Below are 22,617 nucleotides of genomic sequence, written 5' to 3' on the forward strand. Positions count from 1 at the left end.
TCTGGGCCATAGCTTTGCATTCCCCTGTCAGCTTGATTTCCTAAAGGAAAGGGCTAATTTGACCACATACACATGTGTTTATGTACCACACTTCATCCCAAAAAATATTTGACCCCGTGGATCACTTTTGCCAGATTTGACAAGGGGTGAGATCTCCGATAGAAGCTGTTCTCGGCTTTGGGAAGAGAGGAGACATGACAGGGAAGATGTCTCGAGGGGATGCCGCAGCATGAGCTGAGTCTATCAGGCATCAGGGAAGGAGCGTGCCGTGCCTAGTTGTCACCACCGTGGGAAAAGCTTTAGTCAGATCTTGCAATCAACTATAGGACACGAGTGTCACGTATTTCTCTCTGGTGCAGGGGCTGTGGGGGTGTGGTGTATAAAATCACTACATCACAAGAGCTGCATTTGATGGATTTAGCAAGGCTGCACATGGCACTACGGGAGTTAAAAGCCAGGTAGGATTGGCATGGAATTGCCTACTACTTAGTAGTACTACTTGCTTAGTCAAGGGCAAGTTCAGACTGATAACAATAAAACAGGGATGCAACCAATGCCTCTGTTATTGGTTCATATCCTCATTTTAATGGGAAGGCTGTAATTAAGGGAATTCGGCTCCAAGCTATGACCTCACTGGTTGGTACTCGCATCAGATGTTCCCTTCAAAATAACTCATCAGAAATCAGGGAGTTTTCCTTAGCAGCTCATCTTCTAACAATGCAGTTCCTCCTGAAATACTGGTTTCCAGGCCAAATACTTGACTGGAATCCAGGGGGTAGAGCAAGAGAGCTTTGCATGCAAATAACCTCTTTAGCAACATCAAAAGGCTTTTCTTTCCCGTGCTCTTCTCTGCTCATCTCTTATGGTCTGGAAAAAATGATGGAAAAATACTGGGTATCAATCAACCTGTGTTACAAATAATAGTGTAAGTATCCTGCTAACAGGTAATGGAAACTTTTGCCCTTGGATGTCTGGTAGACACAGCTCCTGTGGAAACTTTCAGAAGGGTTGCAATGTTCTGCTATGGCTTTGTATAGTTGGAGGGCTCCAAGCAGCCATTTGCTGCTTCAAAGAGAGAGTAAATCCTTCTCTTTCTGACAGTGACCTGATTGTGCAGGGGTTAAGGGAATTGCCTGGTGTTCAGATGACTGCAGCGCTACATGAAAGGATGCTCAAAGCTTGAAAGACTGGACTTTTGAGCAGACAGGTTTTAATTCAGCCTATCTCAAGGTAACCGTCTCTGCAGTGGCTGAGGTTGTCATTTCATGCTGCAAGAGTTTAGACACCACCACCAACACAGAGAGTTCCTAAACCTGTCACACCCATGGTGGGTTCCCACCCTTGCTGTAGTGCCCTCCTTGTGCCAGTGCACGTACCTGTGGGTCTGAGCTGTGGGGCAGCTGAGTGATCCAGGGTCATTAGGTCATAAAACACACCCCAACACGTTTCTCCCAGGGCTGTTAATTTTTTTTATCCAGATCAGTTCAGTGATCCAGGTCACTGCGGCCCCATAAAGCATGTGTGTTGGCAGAACAGGAGTGGTGGGTTGGTGATGGATAAGAAGGAGGTGGGTGTTCAGCCTTAAGGCGTCAGAGCAGCAGTGGGTGCCACTAGGTGAAGTGACATGCAATCAGCAGATCCTTTGTTTGCAGACCTCTTATCTGCCAGATGTTTGCATCAGAACTCTAAGTCAAGCAAAACTAGATGTGAAAGGCACTCCTGGCTTGCAGAAGGGGTCACAGAAAGGGTCATTTTGTTATGCTTTCGAAAGAATAAAATAATCATTAATGAACTGTTCTTCACATTGGTGGAGTGCCTTTAATCTGAGGATGTAAACGTATTTAGAAACATTAGGAAGAAGAAAAATGTGGGCCTTTATCTTTGCTGATCCCTTAGGGGTGGTTGTCCAAAATTGTAGCCTGATAGTATTGCTTCTGGCTCCAGGTGGCCGTGCAGCCTGTGAGCTCTCAGCACTTCTTAAGGCTGGTGTTAGTACTGGGGTGTCTGCGAGACAGCAGCCAAAATTAGTTTAAAAGAAGAAGAAGAAAAAAGAAATATTGATGGAGGAAAGGATGAAAAGCAAACAACCTGCCTAGTATCAGTGGCTGAGTTAGGAAGAAAGTTCTGCTCTTCTCTCTGCCATTCCCCGTTGCGGAGCCATGTTGAAATCAGTAAACATTGGGCAACTTTCAACCATCAGGCAAATAATCCTCCACAGCAGCGTGTTACACGCAAAGCTGCAGGCACATCATGTGCCCTGTGACTCAAAGCACATCAGAAAGATCAACAGAGCTGCCTGGTCGTGGTGTAAAGTCCACTTCCGATTTTACATGAAGAATCATTGCATTTTTATTTCTCTTAAGCTAGGAAGCTGTTCCCATGAGGAAACCTTGGGGAAAAAGCTATGAAAGGCAACATCAGTTACAGTATTTTGTCTAGAGCTGATGAAGCGTTAAGTGCTCCAACTCCCATAGATCCATGTCAGTCGTTTCACCCTAATTTCTCAGCTCCCAGAAGATCTTTTCCCCTCGGTCCCCACTGCTGCTTCTGCAGTCAACAACCACGGCTGCTCCTCGGATGCTTTTAACACAAGCCTACAAATGGTTTCAAATGAAAACTTGGGGAAAAAAATAGCAAAGAGAGTTTCCTGAAATAAAAAGGCCCCTGTTGAGTTGACAAGGCTGTGGTAATGAGAGGAAATTAGCTCCTCAGTTTAGCTTTGTTTTGAGTAGGGCCTGTCAAATTCTATTAAAAATAATTATATAATTTTCCCTCCCCCAGCCCTCTTATACTAAAACATGTTTTCAAATGAAAATTTGTTGCGGAAGGATGTTTTGCTCAAAAATTATCAACTTTTTGATAGGGAAAAATTGTTTACTTGATTTGGTGTTGGCCACAAAGCTTCATTTTTTTTTCCTTTGTTTTTGACAAAAGCTCGATGTTTTTATTAACAAAATGCTGCCGTTATTCCTCTTAGCTTTTTCTTTGCGCCAGGTGCAATCAGAGGCCCTCCCTAAATAACAGTTATCACAACAATGATGACACCACAAGGTAAAGTCTGCCCATTTCATGAATGAGCCCAATTTTTATTTCTCTTCATCACAAAAGTCATCCCACATTTGTTGTACACACTGTTGGTTGCTGTGTTACGGGACATATCACCATGTACCAGATGCTTTACTTTTGCAGAAGCATTTCTAATGGAGATGGCAGCTTCTGTTAGCTGAATTTTAGAACAACAGCAAAAACTAATAATATAAAACCAAAATATCATCTTCAGCTGCATAGCAAATATGGATCAAAAATTTAACACCGTTATCAGATCACGAGCGTAAATATACCTCACCATAAATAAAATTCATTGTACAAAATAACTCAAGCAGCTTTTCATACAAATATGGTACATTTGACAAGTTTTTGAGAATATTTTCTTGGTTTTTTACACCTTCAATTCTTTTTTTCTTTTGTTCTCAAACACACATGAACCTACCGGACTGGAGTAATGCAGGAGAAAAAGGACTAAGGTGTTGTTCAATGCTATTAAGTGCTGTCAGAGTTTAAAAGGAAAATCACTGAAGTGCTGAGTTTGAATTAGTTTGCTTCCCCTTTCTATTGTATCATTGAAAGTCAAGTGTAGCATCATCCAAGGAAGGCAAGTGCACTGCCAATAGTCACGTTTTATAATGTCAAAGGCGGAGGGAACATTAAAATAACCTAGTCTGACTTCATTCATGACACAGGCCATCCTTTCTTACCCCTGTAACTCCTGTATCGAGCCAACAACTTGTCTTTGAAGTAGACATTCCAAGTGGTGGCTGGTAAACCCTGGGAAGTGTGCAGACTACTTCAGAGTAAGCAGGAAAATGTAGGTAAAAAAGCAAGCCTATAGTCAGTGGACTTAAAGTATCCAGACAGGGGTCCCTGTTTCCCTAGAAAAAAAAAAGTATTAGGGGACTGCATATTGTAAAAGGCTGAAAACTATAAGATTAGAGCTTATCTGTGAGGAAGACACCCAAACTTGGCAGAAAGTTTCGAGAATATGCCTGACCCTGTGGCAATCTGTTACTATTTGGCCCTAGTGTCACAATTTTTTTCCCTATTTCCATTAACAATTATGAGAAAAAAAAAAGGGACAAGAGGAAGAAAATAATCCATTTTCGTGGAGTTCTTTAAAGACCTAAGCCTGGATTTCTTTCAGTCAAGATATACAATCAAGGAGGGTTACAGAACTGAAGCTAAAGACTATTTGCATCCTTTAGATAAAAAAAGGACAATAACATCAAACCTCAGAAATTAAGACCATAAGATTATTCCTAGCTGATATCTCATACTACTTGAGCAACAAGGCAAAACATCTGCATACACTCTACAGTCAAAAAACACTTTACATTTTGTTCATGCACTGTGGACATTTTGCTCAAAACATTTCAGCCCTCAGAATCTGAAGGGATTTTGCATTTTTGCCAGTAGACCTGAGGGCAACAAATAGATTTCATTTACCTGTTCTTTCAAGTACACGCAACTGTGTTTTGCAGGGTTTCAGGGAATTACTATGGCAAAACTACAGCAGAAGAATGTAAAGTGATATTCGTGTTTAGGTAAAATATCTCACGGCTCACTCCAGACCTAAACAGATGAAAACTGGCATTTAAAGTCACCTTACTGTATCCTATTTTGTCCAGGTAGCTGAGACTGGGCCATGTGGTACAGTTCATCCTTTTGTATTAACATCTTGTTCGTACTGGTTTCTGAGAAGGCTCCAACATCCCATACCATGTCAGACGCAGTAGGACATTTAATTTGTGCTGTGCTCAGAGGTGGCTCTGAGAGCCAGACAGGGACTTGTGCCACCTTTTCAGCAACACTTTCATACCAAAATAGCAAGCACTTACTATTAGGTCAGGAAAAATAGGATCTTGATTGGATCTATCTTCCTTGTATCTTGTTTTCCACAAAAAATAAAGTGCTTGATTCTCCTCTTCCTTTTAAAAATATATATCTGTAGATACCCTTGTTCCAGTAGTGTAGAAGCGTTGGAAAATGATGGAAAACCAGAACTGACATCCTTAGTGGAAGAGTAAATAGGGAGCAAGAGCCCTGCAGTGTCATCAGGTCCCAGATGCTCTTCTGCTGCTCTTCCTCACGACACAGAGGAAACAACTTGCCTTGCTGGGCTGGGTCCTTCCCTGCCACTCAAAGATTTCAGCCAGACTTCCTGAGATTTCATTTTACTTTCAGATTGCTGTGCCACACAATTTCCTCCCTGCAGTTTAAACGTTGGTCTCAGTAATTAAAGGAAACTCAAGGTGTGAAAATGTCCAGCACTTTTCATGTGTGGGGTATTTATTGATTATCAAGGGAGTAGGTGATGAGTGTCTGAAAGAGCAAATTCATCCCACCCAGCAAGATCTGCTCTTGCTAATAGTTGTGTGCTGGCTGTTGTTTCCAACTACAAAATACTCCAGCTGGGACATTTCTACTAATTAATTGTATGTTCCCTCTGAGAGAATAAATGCCCAGGCTCTGCCTTTTTAACATCTGTAATAGCATGCAGTTTACAAGGCATGATGAAATGCATGAAAGAAATATGTATTATGATATCTGTATAGTGTAACAGCAATTATTTGCCGTGACCTGGCTCAAGCTGAGAAATTAAAATATTGCCAGTGATGAGGCTAGCATCGTTTTCTCTTGGAGCATGTGGTTTGATCTCCTTTAACTTCAAGCACAAGCTCTTGTATCACGTCAGTGACACTACTGAGGGGAAGCAGGGAAGACCATGAGTTACGAAATTCTCCTTAAAGTTCCTACTGAATTTGTTCTCAATATCCAGGGATCTTAGATTAGCTGAGTGGGAAACTCCAGTGTTCCCTCTGAATGCTTTTGAGCCTGGAAAATTCTGGGGGTTTTTTAATGCTTATCCTGCATTTTACGTTTTCTAAATAATCACATCATTTCTGAGTGATGGGAAGTTTCCAAGCCCTGCTGATAGTCACTATTCTCTGATTAAAGATATTTGGTCGCTGTGCCACTAAAACAAGGGAAAATAGCATCCCAGAACATACACAAATTACACATCCCAGCTCTCATCCTTGGCTGAAGATCAAAGATAACGTATGGTCAAGGTAACTACACCTGTCTCCTGTCAGGACCAGTGATTAATTCCACCCAAATTAATAAGTTCAAGAGCACATTCACATGAATGCAGCCTTTTCTGTAGTCTGTAAGAAATCTTTAGTCCATGGAAGATGTGTCTTTAGGGGAGAACCCTTTGTATTAAAATAAGTAGATGTCCCATAGCAGAGAAAAAGCCAGGCCATTTTCTCTTTCCCCAGCTACGAAGTGCTGAGGAGTTATTTGGCAACTACATCATTGCTATTCTGAAATCCTTGTGCCAAAGCTCCCTGAAAAAGATGCTAGAAAAGCCAACGACTTGGCAGAGAGCAGGAAGCAAGCCCCAGCCTGGGGCACGCAGCCATCCAAGACCAGCCCAGCATGGCTCCTCTGCGCCCATCACTTGATCCTCAGGCTGCTGCCACAGGTGACATCCTGTCTTCATCCCTTCTTCCCCCAGCAAGTGGATTAGGGGCTTGTCTTCAGACCCTCCTGCTCCATGGCTGGTGGCCCATGTCATGGGGGGGGATCAATTTACCCCATTGTTTCTGTGGTGGGAGCGGGCTCCCAGCACTGTGGAAGCCCGGAGCTCTTCCACCAGGACCCCCACCCTTGGGGCTGCAGTATGGCTTCAGAGTGATGTGTTCGATTGGATGAATCACAGGGAAAAACCGGACCACTTCATGGAAGAAAAGCACATTTCGCCCGCCCGCCCCCACCCACCCCCAAGTCTGAAAGCTACAAGTAAAACCGATCACAGGGATGGTACAGAAGAACATGCACTCAAACAGGGCCGGATGGGAAGATGCATCCTCGTGTGTAGTAGGCCTACCCAGTCTTTGTTGCCAGGTCTCACACTGTTGAGTTTACCCCTCACAGCTCTTCTGGGTTCAGTCCCTTCTCCCTTCCCAACCCCTGCGGGGTCCGTCTCCACACTAGCAGGTGGTGGCCAGCGACTGGTGGATTGGGGGCTGGAAGCAGCGCACGTGCTCCACTGTGGAACTGTCTGTTTCCACTGACTTCATGTACTTGTTCAGGATGGCAAATATCTCGTTGTTCAGGATCTGATACTTCCTGATCCTGTCGGCCATCTTCTTCAAGGGCTGGAATGATGGTGAGGGAGAAAAACAGCACATGAAGAGAGTCTTATGTCATCTGACCCACTAGAAAGTACCAGTACGTCTGCCCTGCTGCTGAGAAATCTTTGCTAAAGCAAAGCGGCTATAACACGTGTTACAGTTCCACTTAGCACCTCCCAGGGACCGGTGACTCACTTCATTATAGGGTTTGATGACTCAAGGCAGAGCATTAACAAGGTCAGTGAGTGGTCCTAAGTTAACTGATCTGAAGTCTAGACTCCCAGTCGCTTATTGATAAAGCCAGTGAGATCACAGGATGGTTACTGGAAATACCAGCTTCTCTGCTCCAGCTTCCCAACCCCAGGAAGAAAGCAAAAGCTTTGGGAGAAAAAGGATTTGACTGTCAAGCCAATTAAAACCTTGGCCTCTCTGCTGAGACTGCAGATGGAAATCTCACAGCAAGTGTGTCCAGTTTGAATAAGGTTAACACCGGGCATAGCTGTAATTTATGAGTTTGGACAAAGCAAGACAGAAAACAGAGAGAAGTGTGCTGGTTCAGGTCCTCTGGGACCTCACCCTTCAACTTACCACATTTTTTATGATTTCATCCTTCCCGTCCTGCCTCTGCACCTTCAGCAGGTGGTAGCAGAAGTCAAAGAGGTCAAAGCGCCGTTGCTGTCCAAGGAGAACAATGATAGAGCAACCCGCCCAGTTTAGACCATCTCCAAAGCACTGCCTGGAAGGAGGACAAGGTGATGGGATGGGGAGAGATGACAGGATAGATTTAGATAAGAGAAGTCCTACCATGGTACTAGGAACTTTCTTTGGTGAATTCCTAGGGAAATCAGGTTCAGTCCTACTCCTAGAAAGTAGGTGTCCACCAAGAGAAAATGAACTCAGCAGGAGATATGCAGAATTACACCAGGGCCAGGCTGTGCAGGGTGAATCACAGGGTACGATGGATGAGGACCTCACCTCTGAATTGGGTTGTTGGCCCAGCTACCCATCTCCTTCTGCATGTCACCTTGGGCATGTCCATTTACATTGCTCTTTTCCCCAGCTGTTCAGATAGAAAGCTTTCTGGGCATTTCTTTGTGTCCATGCACAACAAAGTCCTTTCATCAAGGACCCATGTTCCCCCTCTACCTCTACAATGGCTGAAGCTATCGCTGAGGGCATCTCAGGGGCTTGCCGGCCCCGCTAGCTCGTGAGCAGTGCTAACGGCAGAGCTGACTGACGGACACTCACTCTGCAGTGAACTCGTTGGTGCCCACAGGGATGCAGTACACAAACTGCATGGCACTCCAGAGCCGGTGAAACTCCACGCACTCGTCCACGTGCATGACCCCATTCGTTGGGGGTGGCCCGCGCCAGATTGGGTCCTGCAGGTAGCTCCTAATCCGTGTCAGGATCACCTCGAACATGGACAGCCCGCAGCATAACCGCTCCTTGGTCAGCAAGTCACCCTCCCGGGCAATGGCTATTTGCTGAGGAGGAGGACAACCAAAGAAACAGAAGTGACAACGTGATACAGATGTACCCTCTCACTGGACTTAATGGTTCCTGGTCTCCCTGGCTCTTTCCAAGTTAACACACATCCCATGCAAGGTCCAACCTTACCTCTGATGGCTGCTCCCATGGCACTCCCCACCAGAGAATACTCATCCCTCAAACAGAAGAAGACTTAATGTTGTGCTTAGTTATATTTCACCAACCTAAGTATCTTTTGAAATAACTACGTACGTCAGAAAACAAAAGTTGAAGGCGAAGCTCTGATCAGAAATACTGATCCTTAATTTTGCTAGCACGCTGTTCCTTTCTATTAGTGCTATTCAGTGTTGCTGGGTTTAATTTCATGATTTCCGCAGATTATGAAAATAAAACAGGAGACAACAGGGACATTTTGCTTCCCAGGACATTGCCATCATCTCTTTAAAATGTAGATTGCCTATGGCTTTTTTGGTTTCTTTTGCAGGTAGGGTTAAAAAGCTCTGAGGAATATGAGAAGCCACTGGAACCTTAATACTGGAAAACCTGTGTTTATAAGAAAGTAAAATAATATTTTTTTCCAGATGTGGAAGCTTCACATGTGTGGAGAATTTCAGTGACATCCCCACTCAGAATTACGTGTACAAATCTGGAATGGCTCCACTGGGTGGAGTTCATTTGGCTTTGCCACCAGAGGAAAATTAAAAGAGAATTGACTTCATTTCAGCCCCATTGCTCCTCCCGAGAGAAAAAAAAGGGGGGATTTTAAATATGCAAGCAGGGACACATCCTGGCATGGGAGCACTGACCCCCTGAGTGGGGCTGGGGTGCAAGCGTGGAGTTTGCTCGCTGCCCTGATATCCTCTTAGCTGCCCATTTCTTGCCATTTCCAGCGGTGTTACTGACTTTTCTTTGCAGGGCTGCCAAAACTAACATGGGAAATGGGAGCCGAGTGCTGTTGGAGTCGTGCCAGCGGCTGCGGGAGGCTCTGGCTCTGCCGTGCTCACCCCGGGAGGCGAGTGGCTGCCATGGCGCCCTGGCCCCTCAGGCAGAGCCTTTTCCCCTTCTCACCACTTTGGAAGAGCCATGCAGAGCAAGCGTGACATTTAGTGACCGCCTGCCTATCCCAGAGGACTTCCCGGAGCTTTAAGTAGTTTTTAAGTATTTGGTCTGTTTCCAGCTGTCCCTGTAATGTCTATAAAAACGTCATTCCAACCAGAATCACGGTTGGGGCTCAGAGCATCTGGTACAACGGGCAGGCACATGTCCTGGCCAGACATTAAGAACATGAATTATGCTCGGTTTACTTGGGTGATCTTTATTCCACTCTAAAAATACATGAATATCCCTGCACATCCCCTTTCCTGACTATTAGTTTATGCTGGCAGTAACCTAAAGCATTCTTAGCTTGGTGGGTATTGAAATTAAAAGCGTTACAATTCCGGCTTGTGCCACAATTTCAAGGACGTTCTGGGAACCTCGGATCAATTAATGTTCAACTAATAGCAAATATCAAGGGAAAGCTGTATTGCTGTGCAGAGGCCAGATCGGGTCTGGAATCTCTAGATTTGTTAAACACAGGAATGATATCACCAATTTCATGGCATGCACTTGTATGTGTTTGCTTAGCAAGTAAGCATTTATTTTATCCAGCTTGTTTTTATAGCTAAAGGCTGTACACTTACTCTCCTCACCTGCTCCAAGCTCTTAGGGGTACGGATTAGTATCTGCACACACTAGCCTGTGATGGCAAAATGGGGACAGAAAAGAAGTAAAGCTATTTCACAGATAAATCAGGTGCTAGCATTACTGTTTGCTAAGATGTAGTGATAGAACAGGTACTTTTGAGAACAAACTAGTCCAGTGAACTTAGTAGACTGTGTCTGAAGAAATCTTTACCTAGAAGGGGATGTACTTGGCTTTCAAAGGATGTAGTGCCACTCAGTTACACACATTCACAGACAGAATTTGGTTCTATAATTCATCACCTTAAGACCAGTCTCCAACACAAGACTGTTACTGTCGGGTAGATATTTAACATGGTGAAGGCAGCTGGAGAGCTCTTAGTCTTGTGCCCAGATCTGCCTCTCAGTCTGGGGTCTGGTCTCTAAGATCAGGAGAGGAAAGGTGCTCTCTAGATAAATTGTCAAAGGATGCCACTGTGCTGGCTCTACTATTCCTTCTGTCTTCAAAATGAAAGGCTTGTATTATTTCCAATGAAAAAATTAGACTAACCAAGCACTTTTGAAAATCTCTTACTAAATACCCCTATGATCAGCATTAAAAGGGAGAGGATTCCTTTAATAGACCACTTTGAATAACACACCCCCCGGTTCTCTATGAATAACCTATGAAACAACTGCCTCTGGATTCCCAATGTAAAACAATTATTTACAACAATCACCGACAGTTTTCCTGCCAATGGACAAATCTGGTTGTGCCAGACCTCTTTTACAGCTTGTTAACTGGCAAACTTGCAAGAACAGTACCCAAAGCCTGCAAAGACTGATAGATCCCCACTAACTACAGCAGCCTCTGGCTCAGCCCCTTCACAGCATGTAATTAGATGAAATGCATAAGGCCACCTTTTGGGAGAGGCATCTAGCAGCCAACTTCTGCTCAGATTCTGGACAGTTGCTAAAAGGCACTTATCCGTTCTGCAGGAAAAAAATCCCGTATGGCCTGTGTCCAAAACTGCATTTCCAAAATGTGTGTCCAAAACTGCATAAGGAGCAAGCTTAGAAGCTATGGAGGCACCTATACAAAGTGATTCTTGCATTCATCTGAGCTCAATAAAGATCTGGTGCTCAGCTGTACCTGTGTGATGAATATGGGAACAGTTTACGGAAAAAATTAATTTTTAGCGGGACATGAAATACCTTTTTGTTTCCATCATCATCATAACTATGGCAGGGATAAGCAACGAGTGGACTCTAATAGCAGATTTCAATGATGAATTTGCATGGAAAGAAGGAGAGATAGAAAGACCAACACAAAGACACAAAAACACAGAGGTGAATTCTTTTTCTCGAGTGTCTCCTTTAAAAGGAAGCTGATGGGAAGTGAGAGAAGTGTCTACGAAGTAAGACAAAGCCCTCAGTTATATGGCCAAATTTTTTTGTTTCATATAGTTTCCAATGAAGCAAAGTTCAAAATGTCATTGATCCATCAGAAAAACAAGAAAAAAAATTAACAACTTCCTGCCTGCCATTGATCTGTCACCTCATACAACTGAGTGATCGTTCCATTCCCTCAGCAGTAATTATAGAGAAAGGGTGTTGAGTCATTAATCATTTGAATGTTTTTTATCCCATCAACCCCACTAAGCAGGCAGTGGAAGTTTGGCTATTGGTATCAACGGAGCTCAAATTTACCCATTTCATTGATCAGTCTACTGAGATATTTTTAACAGTACTCAGTTTCTGCACAAGAGATCTTTTCCAAACTGAGACCCACCTCAAGAAGACACTTAAATGGAGCTGTAATTTTAAGCATGTGCTGAAGCTCTAAGCATGTGCTAGGAAGGAAACCATTCTCCAATGTATTCCTTGACAAGGATGAGCTTAAATATATAACACACTGCAGCCCTGAAATGGGATCCCCAAAAGCGATGGTAATTTGTCGAGTCAGGGACAGCCCTGCAAAGCTTCCCTTGAACCACCCCAGGGATTCTCCATCTTTTTAAAATGGAGAAGAGTTTTTCAGAGTTGTTCTTAATCAGAGCTGGCTTCTAGCATGCTTGCCTTACAGCTCCCTGCCAGCACTCCAGACCGGAGGCAGCAACACACCATCTCTGGACCTGCTCACAAATTTCCCTTCAAAGTGTCTGCTAGGGCAAGGATTCTGATTTTCTTGTCCGATTGATGTTTTGAAAAAAAAAAAAAAAAAAATAAAAAATAAAAATAGGATCACTCTCCCAAGGCCACACAGGCCATCTGGGGACTGCTATGAATTCTCAACAGTCATCCCTTTCAATGAAATCCTTACCTGCGGAGTGCCCAGCCTCTCTATTAAGGGAACCAGGTGAAGTGGGGCATACTTGGCTTCGAGACGCTTCATGCGCACCTCCAAGCGTTCTCCTTCTGTCAAGCGAGCAGCAAACAGTGAAATGAGAGGAGGAAGTGGAGACCCGCAATTTCCGCCGAGTTTGCTCAGAGCTGCCCCCCAGCAACCATCCAACGAGACTTTGGATCAATGAGCCAAACCGACAGCAAATGAGGGAACCAGTGATGCAGAGAAGGGAGGGATGTGCGATTGCAGTCTCAGCAGCAGCTTAATCACACATGTCCAAAAGCATGTTCCTGTTCCTGATCAATCCTGTTGAGATGGACATTTCATGCTGTCATTCTCCAAAGAGGCTGAAAAATGGCTTTAAAACCTTAAGGGAACCCCCAAACTGACTAAGGTTTCAGTCTGTAACTAGGCTACAGAAAATGCACCCTTGGCATTTGTTTCCACCTGACTTTTAGCTGTATCCACTTATCTATTTCGAGGGGGAAGCAGGGCCAGAACTAATCCTCAGCAGAAATGAGAGAGAAACAGCTTCTGGGCAGAGACCTTTGAGTCTGTCCACTGCTTCCCTCTCAGCTTCTTACCTTTGATGTAGACCCTGGGCAAAATATTTTGGAAGGGAGCAGCATGCAGCAAATCACAAACTTCTTCCTGGGACTGAGGCAGGAAGAAAGAAAGATAAAGTAAGTTAAAAAATACCTACAGGGGTTGAGTGTATGGCTCAGGGACCTGGGCAACACTACAACAATTCACATCTACGGCATCTTTTCAAATCCAACCCAGCTCAGTAGTAACTTCAATGATTTGAACCTAAATGAACTAAAATTGGAAGAAATACCTCTCAACCTAAGCCAGGAAGTTTCCTTAACTCAAGTAAGTTACTTCCTGCCTGTACAAGGCCAGAGCTTTATATTTATTTTCCATCCCACTTACTAACACTGCAAGTAAGACAGAATAAAGAACATGGAGCTTTCAGTTTCATCTTATCCGGATGACTTCCTGCTGTTTATTTTTACAGAGGGTGCCCAGGTGGAAATTACACTTTGGCGTAGTTATTTTAGGATGTGTACGTGCAAAATATACCTATGCATGGTTCTGGTGCAAATAGGTACATAATACATTGATCTGAAATTATCTGGTTGTTCACATGGTGTTCTCAGCCAGTGCTGTCAGACCAGAATCCCAGTGGTGTATGCACCAGGGAGAATAATACAGAAGTCCAGAGAGGAATAACATCATGAGATGCCACCTGAGAGAATGCATGCCGATGCACTTGAGAAAAAATAACCCCAAACACAGATGCACAAGGAGGAGAAACCTAGAAATAGGCAGGTGGAGACTGAGGAGCGATGGCTGACAATACATCGTATACGAGTCTGCAATGGGAAACAGCAGCAAGGAAACCAAAGCTGTTCAACACAGAGGCATTGCGTCACAACAAGGCATTACTTGGCTCCTACAAAAAAAAAGTCCAGTTCTAGGTCATGCTTTCAGTTCTGAGCTTACTGTAGAGATTTAGACACACTCGAAAGCAGGTCATGACAGAGCAGCAAAAGATATTTGGGGGCCAGATGGAATGACTCGGCTGGGTCTGTTTGGGATGCACGGGTGAATACCCTGCCTTCCAGCCAAGAGGGAGAGGACAGTGTAGCGTGAAGCTGCAGGAGGCTGTACTGGCACATGGATGCTGGGATGAGAGCGAGTTTGTGGGAGTGCAGTTTGTGACACAGTGCTGGAGGGACAGGAACAGCCTGGGGTCCCTCCATGGGCAGAGAGATGCTGACGCTGCCGGTGTGTGCCTATCACCTTGGTTATTTTGTTTGCAAAACACTATTTGTTCCTAGATGAGTGTTCTTTCACTGCTGTTTCCCTCTGATAAAGAGAGTATTTTCACCATTTGCAGCCTGCATTCACCTGATATCTGCCCCCAAATTAGTCATGTTATTAATAGATCTCCTGCCCAAGGCCCATTACCTGCGAGTAAGAATTCTGTGTAGAAATTCAGTCCCAAGCAGCCCCTCATTCCTCAAATTTAAACAATAAGAAGGGGGTAGGATGGAGCAGACTGCGCATACTTCACTAGAGCAGTCTCTGCCAGCAAATACCACCAGCCTTAGATCATTCTGACAGCTATGAAGATAACTTCACCATAAAAGCAATTGCTCCTGCTGCATAAGAGCTCCATTAGAGGGAAAATCTTGTTACGTTGATGTCTCTACGCATCTGACATCTTCCAGTGAGCGAGAACCAGTGCCTGCTGCGTGTAAAATGGCTTTATATTCTGAATCTATTTCTGTGTGGAAAAACTGGGGATCAGAGAGAGAGAGACTTTGGCTGACACAAAAAGTAGGCAGATGTGGACTTCGATGGGCAGCCTTCCTAAAGGGCCCCCTAAATTCTCAACCGTCTTCTTTTCCTTATTTTCTGCTATTCTAAAATGCCAGTATCCTGCTGATGTACAGCTCCTGGGACTGGAAGAACATTTTTGCATTGAAATGAAGGATTTCTAAAAGAAACCACCACGTGTCCCTTAAGCGTCCATTTAAAGACAGGACGGAAAAGGCAAATGCAGTACATCCAGCATAAAATCCAACACTGAGAACAGCAGAAAGCAGTGATGAAGCCACAAAAGGAACAGAAACTGCCAGGACCTAGCTGGCAACTCTGGTCATTATAGTAAAAAACAGCCAAGCTGCTAGGTAATATACATCTCTCTAGTTTTCTTAATTTTATGCAACTACTGCTCATTGAATATGTTTGATATTTGATATCAGGAACTAGAAGTCTCTACATCTTGGGTTAAAATGCAAAGGCAAGGGCAGAAATACCCATTTTGAGGACATGCTGAGATTTTCAGTTTTCCCTGTGCTCTATGGTTGGATAAAACTTGGAATCTTTGAACTTTCTTCTGTTTTTGCTCTGAACAAAACCTTCTGGCTTTGCTTGGAAATCCCATCTTATACTAGGGAAGTCTTTCTGAAATATTTCTGGAAAAACCAAATCAATCCTGCCAAAACCATTATGACATGAAATATGCATTTTTTAATGTAAAATTGTGTTGTTGAACACTCCTCAGTTGGCTTTAGGCCAAACTGAGAGATCAATTCATTATGAAGTAAACTTACTGTGTGAAAAACTAGAAGCTAAGAAGACGTGTGGCACCCAGCCGTAGCCTTTGCCCCATACCAGAAAGGGCATCACATGAGCTGAGAGGCTGAGACTTGTGCATGTACAACACACTTGTGCAGGGGGAAGTGCCAGGTTGTCACTCCAGCTAAGTTTTCAGTGAAGATAAGTTATAGCAAATATATCATCAGCTTTTCTGAGATTTCCTTCCTGTTGGATGGCTTTATCCTTATCACGATTAGAGTGATAGGGTTTTTTATTGCACTGGCACCCCAAAAGAGCAGAGGGCTCAAATCTACTTCTCACTGTGCAAATATGTGCATAAAAAAAAGTATTGATTCCTGCCCCAAAGAGCTTACAATCTAGAAATAAACTCCAGTTGGTTTTATTTCTGAGAAGGACGAACATGGGGTAGCTTTGGGTCCAAGAATTAAATCTAGATCTTCCAGTATTCAGATTCTCCTTCAGCTCAGATACCAGTGACCAACCAACAGTGCACACCATCCCCATGGACATGCCCACAGGCCCAAATAACACAGCCCCAGAGAGACCCTGAGCACATGAGAAGCTGGAAAGTAATATTTCCCAAACTCTTCTGCTGGAGAACCCACTTCCACTTATGCTCTTGAGCTGGCAATTTCAAGTACGATCTGTTGGTGCAGGGGGTTTTGCCTTACCAAAGCCTGCTCGATAAGGAGGCAGAAGAGAATGGCATTGCCCACTTCTCTGAGGCTCTGGAACACATCAGTCTTCAGCTCTGCGTACTCAATGATGTCCTTCAGCTGATGGTGGAAAAACTCCAGGATTCCTTAAAAGACAAGGAAGGACAGTCAGGACAGTCAGAACAGTGAGAGCAGAATCACCCTCCGATAACTTGGCTAAAAAGACAATCAGTGCCTGATATTTCCTTAATCACAAATTGCAGGCTGTAACTGCTAAATGGATAAACGGAGACTGGCACTGGGGAGAACTGGCATGCAGTGTCTTATCCTGCTTTCAGTAACCCTTGGGAAATAGGGAGTAATTAATATGAAGTCCTTGGATTTCCTAATCAGAGGAAAAAAGAGATTCAAGACTGTAGTGGTTGTCCTGGTGCTGGCTCATGGATACCAGACAGAGTTTCCCCATCCAGCTCAATGGCTGACTGCAGTCATGCTGCAAAAAAGCTTTGCATCAACTAAGTAGAGCTTTTGAGAAATATCAGTGAACCCACAATAACAAAAGCTTACAAAATCCTGAAAACAAAACATAAGCTACCAGGAGACATTCCCTTATCAGTCAACCTGTGCGTTCAAAGGGAAATTTCTAACAGGAGATTTCCTGGAAAAGAATCCTATACTTTCCAGTGTCAGTAGCAAAGCAGCTGAAAGTGTGTCTCTGTGAGCCTGGCTGCATGTTGCACTGGCATGTTATGTGCCGAACCTTGTTTAATTACTAGTGTGTGCTTGAGTAAATGCTATACCAACACGTGGGTGAGCTCTTGCTCAAACCATTATGCATCTGCCTGTGGTACCCACCTGGAGACCCATATTCATGTCTTGGCAAGCGGCATATCTTGGGCATTACTTCGATCAGAGTCTTCACATACTGCAGGATGGTGCCTTGTAACTGTTGGAGACAAAGGGAGGTTAAACTGGAATGACGGGTTCTCCCAGTGTCGGTTTGGAAAGAGGCTGGTTGTGGACGGGTCCACATCTCACAGCACAGGATGGAACTTCAGCTGGTGTCCAAGAAGAACTTGCTTAATTTGGATGTCACCCAGATATAAAATTCAGCCCAAGTGCACGGAGCTAGAATGCTTTTACAGCTTCCTCCCAAATAATAAATCACAGCCACAGGGATTTTCAACTTCAAAATAAAGCTTGCTGTGTTTGCATTGTTTGCAGCTGAAATCCAAACAAGGCTCAGCCTTAGATCCAGGTGGTCTTGTCCTCCTAACCCAAAAAGCATTTCACCAGAGCTGCTAAAGGAGTCATTCCCCAGCACAGGAAATGCTCCTTCCACCTGAGGAATGATCACTAGATACTCAGAGTTTAAAAAAAGAATTTCCATGTGTGTAGAACAAGTTTCTGATGTTTTTAACTTATATGGACAAGAGAAAATTATCTTTTTTAGCTAAAAGTGCTTGCTGTCATTTGGAGTTACATACCTGCACCCTGTAGATGCATTATATGGGATGATGGACTAAACACTATTTAGCCAAACATAAAAGCTTTGTCTTTGTGCTGAATGCTGTCTAATCTTGCACACCAGCTACAGCATTTTCAAGTGACACAAATTACATCTTCAGTAACTATGGTGCTTTACAGCAGAGAAACTGGATATACGCTTGAGATTTTCAATTTTACATTGCTTTGTTAGACAAGTTCAAAATGACATCATTGCAGTCAAAACAGAATTTAAATATTCATAATGAATGAAAATCGTCTCTTTTTTGGTAGAAAAGCATGATCTGAAAAATTATACATTTTTGCACACTCCCTCCCTCCTCCTTAATGCTTTGTATTGTTAGTGCCCTTAGGGAGCACACGGGATCATTTCCTTGCAGACATCAAATTTATCTTCTGAAAAAGAAGAGAGAACTAGAAAGCAGATCGGGCAATTGGCAGCCTGGCTTCGGAATACCTGATGGAAATGGACAGTATGGCTTGAACAAAGACTCACCTATAGCAGGAATTTTCTTACAAAGACTCAAAAAGTTGGTTTCATCAGTTTTGCTGCCTGCTTTCTACTTTCCTGCAGCTCTCCAGTGCTACAGACTCTTGTGCTATTGCTGAGCATGAGCACATGTCTTCAAGGTCCCCCTACACTGCAGCACAGGCAGTGCTGAGGGACCATGAGTGCCATGTCCCACCTGATCCCTTCCCGGTGGCTTTTAGCAAGCAGTGCGCCAACTCCACCACCCTCAGATGTGGGTGGGTGATCACTCCACCATCTCGTGGGAACCAGTGGGATTCCTCAACAACAGTGAAAATCACACCATTAATGCGTTTCAGTGTGGATCAAGGGACATGAAGGTGCCCAGATGTGAACATCGTGAACCCAAAGGCCAGGCTGACTGTCCAACCTGAACCTCTTAAGGTCTCTCCATCACCAGGGTTAGGCTCAGAATTACCAGACTCTTGACGATCTTCAACAGCTCTTCCATGACCACTGCGATCCCTTGATAGCCAAGAAGCCTGCAGATTGTCTTGAAATGAGGCGGCCCCACAAAATTGCGGTAGGAGCTATAGATGTGACTGTAGGCAATGTTGAGAGGCTGAAAAATTAAAAGCATAATGACAGTTAAGACAGGAGCATTTACCAGACCCGTAAGTAACTCTCTTATCACATTAATATGTTCCATCACTTCAAATAACTTTTAAGAGAGAAGGAGAAACAATACTACCATGAGAATTCCCATTTCTTCTACTTCTTGTGGCAAAGAGGAGATTGCTTTTCTTCCTATGTAGTCAAGACATATTCTGATCTCAACACACTGTCACATCACAAGGTTTATTATCCTGCTATGTAGCAACACCACTTCTATTTCCAAGGTAATTTACTCTCCCATACATTCCCAATCAGGGATTTCAGTTCACTAGCCCTTTGCCTCTTCAAACCCAAATTCTTCTCTACTAAACTGAAAAGCTTTATATACAGGTGACCAGACAGCTTATTTTTCTATGGGCACTTGCTTTAAATGAGGCTTATTAAGAAAAGTAGGAACCGCAATATCTGAGCCTAAGGGCAGTTGGGAGAGACATGGAGAAGATCTTTTTTGCATCCTGCAAAGCTCTATGTCAGCCTCTGTACTTAAGAGACAAGCCCGTGGGACTGTGAAAAACCCTGGTCTAGGGAGAATAGTACCTGGGGTTCTGGCCCCCAGAAAATTTTTAGCAGCAGAAAACAGAGGGTGATTTCCAGGAATGTGCTCTATCAGTGTAGCCTTGGAAATGTGGAAATTGCTGCAATGTTATGCACTGGAACATTTATAGGATCCATTTGGCGTGAGGGAAACAGAAGTAGGGGGAATTAATTCACTTGTGTGATCTGCAAAAAAAATACTGAAAATCAGATTTAGCTAAGACACCGCATGCTGGTCTCAGGCTCTGCATTAGAAATGTTGGCATCGTGACTCAGCCCAGCAGAGATAGGTTGCAGTCCCTCCCCACAACACCTATAACAACTGCATCCTCAGTAAACAGCAAAAAAGCATATTCTTGAAAAGACTCTGGCACATAGTGCCCCTTCCAGCAAAACACAGATAAACCCCTGGCTCTTGCTTACTGAAAGATCTTTCTTAAACAAAGATAAGAAAACAAATCAAGCTGTATCCCCAATGTACTGTGCGAAGCTGACTTCGCTTCTTGTGCAAACGCTGCGTACCAGAGGCACACAGCATCCTCATGAGCAGGGAGCTTGCGTCCCCGGAGATATCACTGACCCCACTCTCCAGGGATTCCCTTCCCTGCCAGTAATGGGGCCAAGGGAGCTTAGGGTGAAAGGGAGCAAGCACTGAAGCAGCAGAACAGGAACAAAATATTGTCTATCCTCCAACACTGCCGCTCCCAGCAATGGCGATACGGCCAGCTGAAGGCTTCGGTTGTCCTCCAATTCTGACTCACTTCCTCAAGATTTACTTTAACACCTCATTTGAGTTACTAATGAGTTACAAAGTGAAGTCCTTTGCTAAGAAGCTGAAAAGTATTTTCTTTTGCTCTCAGATATAGAATCTCACTGGACTGATGTACTGATTGCACTTTCACAGACTTGTCAGTTGCTTTAATCAATTAGTTAATTGTTCCTCACTTTGTAACAGCCCTGCTGCCCTGGTCCAGCAGCTTACTGCCTTCTCTAATTCACAAGTTCTCTTTGAAAGAGCTAGGGAAAGATGACACAGTTAGAAAGTCCCCTGCTTTTGCTGAAGTACAATTTCACCTCTTGGTCCTGGTAGATGACAAAAACCCCTTTAATACTACTATGTACAGAAAGGCTTCCTTGGGGACCCGGTAGTGCATTCATTCACAACGTGCATGAACTTTCTCTCCCATCAAAACTGAACAAAAGGGCCCTGAGTAAGCACTGGCCAGAGTTAAAAAATTATTTAGGCAGATGGAAATCTACTTTCAAAGTTTCTTGGATGCCAGCTCCTGTTACGAGAAATGCTTTTGAGCATTCTGCTTAGGTTTGTGTGTCCATCCTTAGATAACCAAGTCTTTAAAAATCCATCTGGAAGAGAATGATCCAAAGCCACAAGATACACACACTGATACATGTGAAAACCAGCAATACTTTGTTTTCCAAAATGTGTTTGCTTAAACACCAGGTGACGCCCGTCTGTAACATTTGCCAAATGGCCGACAGCATCATCCCAGAGGGAAGCCAGGGCTGTGCTGCAGGGGTGAGCCAGGTGGCCCCGAGATGGCTCTTTGCACCCTGAGATAGTCTCCTTCACCCTGGTATTTCCCCACAGTTAGCAGACCAGTGGTTCACCCAGACTGGGGAGGAACTAAATATCCCCATTTCACTGGGGTCATGAACCCATACTCATTTGTGGAAGCCTCTTTGCTTCTCACACAGCTAGGAGCCAGGTCTTCAGTCTGTGCACATGCCATGGTCCCCTGAGGTGGACCACCATCAGATGTGGAGCAACTGGTTGGATTTTCCCCATAACGGGGCTGACATTTTGCTGCAGGGGCAGCGAGCGGCTGGTGCTGCCGCCCACCTCATCGCACTCCCTCGCCTCTCACTGGGTTAATGGGGCTAGAAAGCAGCTTTCCAGCCGGCTTTTCCCTCAAGTGGGGGTCCCAGCAATAAGTCTGATTGATTGGGAGAAGACACATTTTAGGATGTGCACTGGCTGCAGACGAGCGGGATGATTCATCCCCGCCTGTCTGCAAGATGAGGTGGGTTCATCAAGCGCTTCGCAGAGCCACACAGCGCATCAGCAGCAGGCTTGCGTCTAATAATAATACTCTGCCAGCAATTAAAAATATAACTCCATTTAAGGGTGAGATACGCAGCTTGGGGTAAAGACTGTAGGATGTAAAAAATGACACCTGCAGGTATTTTAAGACAAAACGGCTGGAGGCACAAGCTGGCTGCATGGCACGGCTTGCTCCCCCGTGCTGGGCGGCTGCTCCCACCCCCTCGGAGAGCAGGAGGAAAGCCCCCCATCTCGAGAGTTTTTTGCTGTTCTCAGGAGCAGCAGCTGCCGAAGAGACTGCGGAGGTTTGCCCCACCTTTGATTTGGGGCCAAACAGGCAGGTTTTGGGGACGGGAGGCTGGGAGTGCAGGCAGGCTGGGGTTTGCAGTGCCAGGCGGAGTTCCTGGTGTCCCACCAAGCCCAGGTGTCCCCCCCTGCTCCCAGGTCTCAGGGACAGCCATCCATACGTGGGAGCTTTGGAAGCTCATGAGGTTATCAGGGATGCTGCGGAACAGATTCAGCAGCAAATGAAGCAAAACAAAACCCAGTTATCATTTCCATGTCTTTGAGCTTGTTGTTGGCCATCACCCAGGCCTGTCTGAGCTCACCTGAGGGAAGGCAGAGAGGGTTTTATCTGATAAAATAGATCAGAGAGAGAGATAATAGACAGATAATGCTTCCTGTGCCAGACCCCCTTGGAAAAATGAAGAACTAATGAAAGAGGAATATATTTAGAGACAAAAAAGGACTTGCACACAGCCCAAGACTCCTCCAGCCTCCTGGCCAACCTAACTTCAGTGTGACAGCTGAGATGGTGTCTGAGAAAGTGAAAAACAACTCTGACCAGAAATGTCAGAGGAAGGTCTCTAAGTGAAACAGCCTGAGTACGGC

General features: G+C 44.5%; 1 protein-coding gene across 5 annotated transcripts in view; it reads right to left on the reverse strand.

Annotated features, from left to right (window-relative positions):
• Positions 1-7,049: 7,049 nt before the first annotated feature.
• Positions 7,050-22,617, reverse strand: part of CYFIP2 (cytoplasmic FMR1 interacting protein 2) — a 44,679-nt gene continuing 29,111 nt past the window's right edge. For all 5 annotated transcript variants that reach the window (XM_074156668.1, XM_074156667.1, XM_074156669.1 and 2 more), the window contains 8 exons: positions 18,934-19,077; positions 17,336-17,426; positions 16,496-16,626; positions 13,277-13,349; positions 12,669-12,763; positions 8,442-8,680; positions 7,782-7,929; positions 7,050-7,217 (listed from right to left, as the gene is read on the reverse strand). In XM_074156668.1, the coding sequence (XP_074012769.1) occupies positions 7,050-7,217; positions 7,782-7,929; positions 8,442-8,680; positions 12,669-12,763; positions 13,277-13,349; positions 16,496-16,626; positions 17,336-17,426; positions 18,934-19,077 (1,089 nt within the window). The remainder of the gene's footprint in view (positions 7,218-7,781; positions 7,930-8,441; positions 8,681-12,668; positions 12,764-13,276; positions 13,350-16,495; positions 16,627-17,335; positions 17,427-18,933; positions 19,078-22,617) is intronic.

This window comes from Numenius arquata, chromosome 11 (genome assembly GCF_964106895.1).
Source record: "Numenius arquata chromosome 11, bNumArq3.hap1.1, whole genome shotgun sequence".
Taxonomy (NCBI): domain Eukaryota; kingdom Metazoa; phylum Chordata; class Aves; order Charadriiformes; family Scolopacidae; genus Numenius; species Numenius arquata.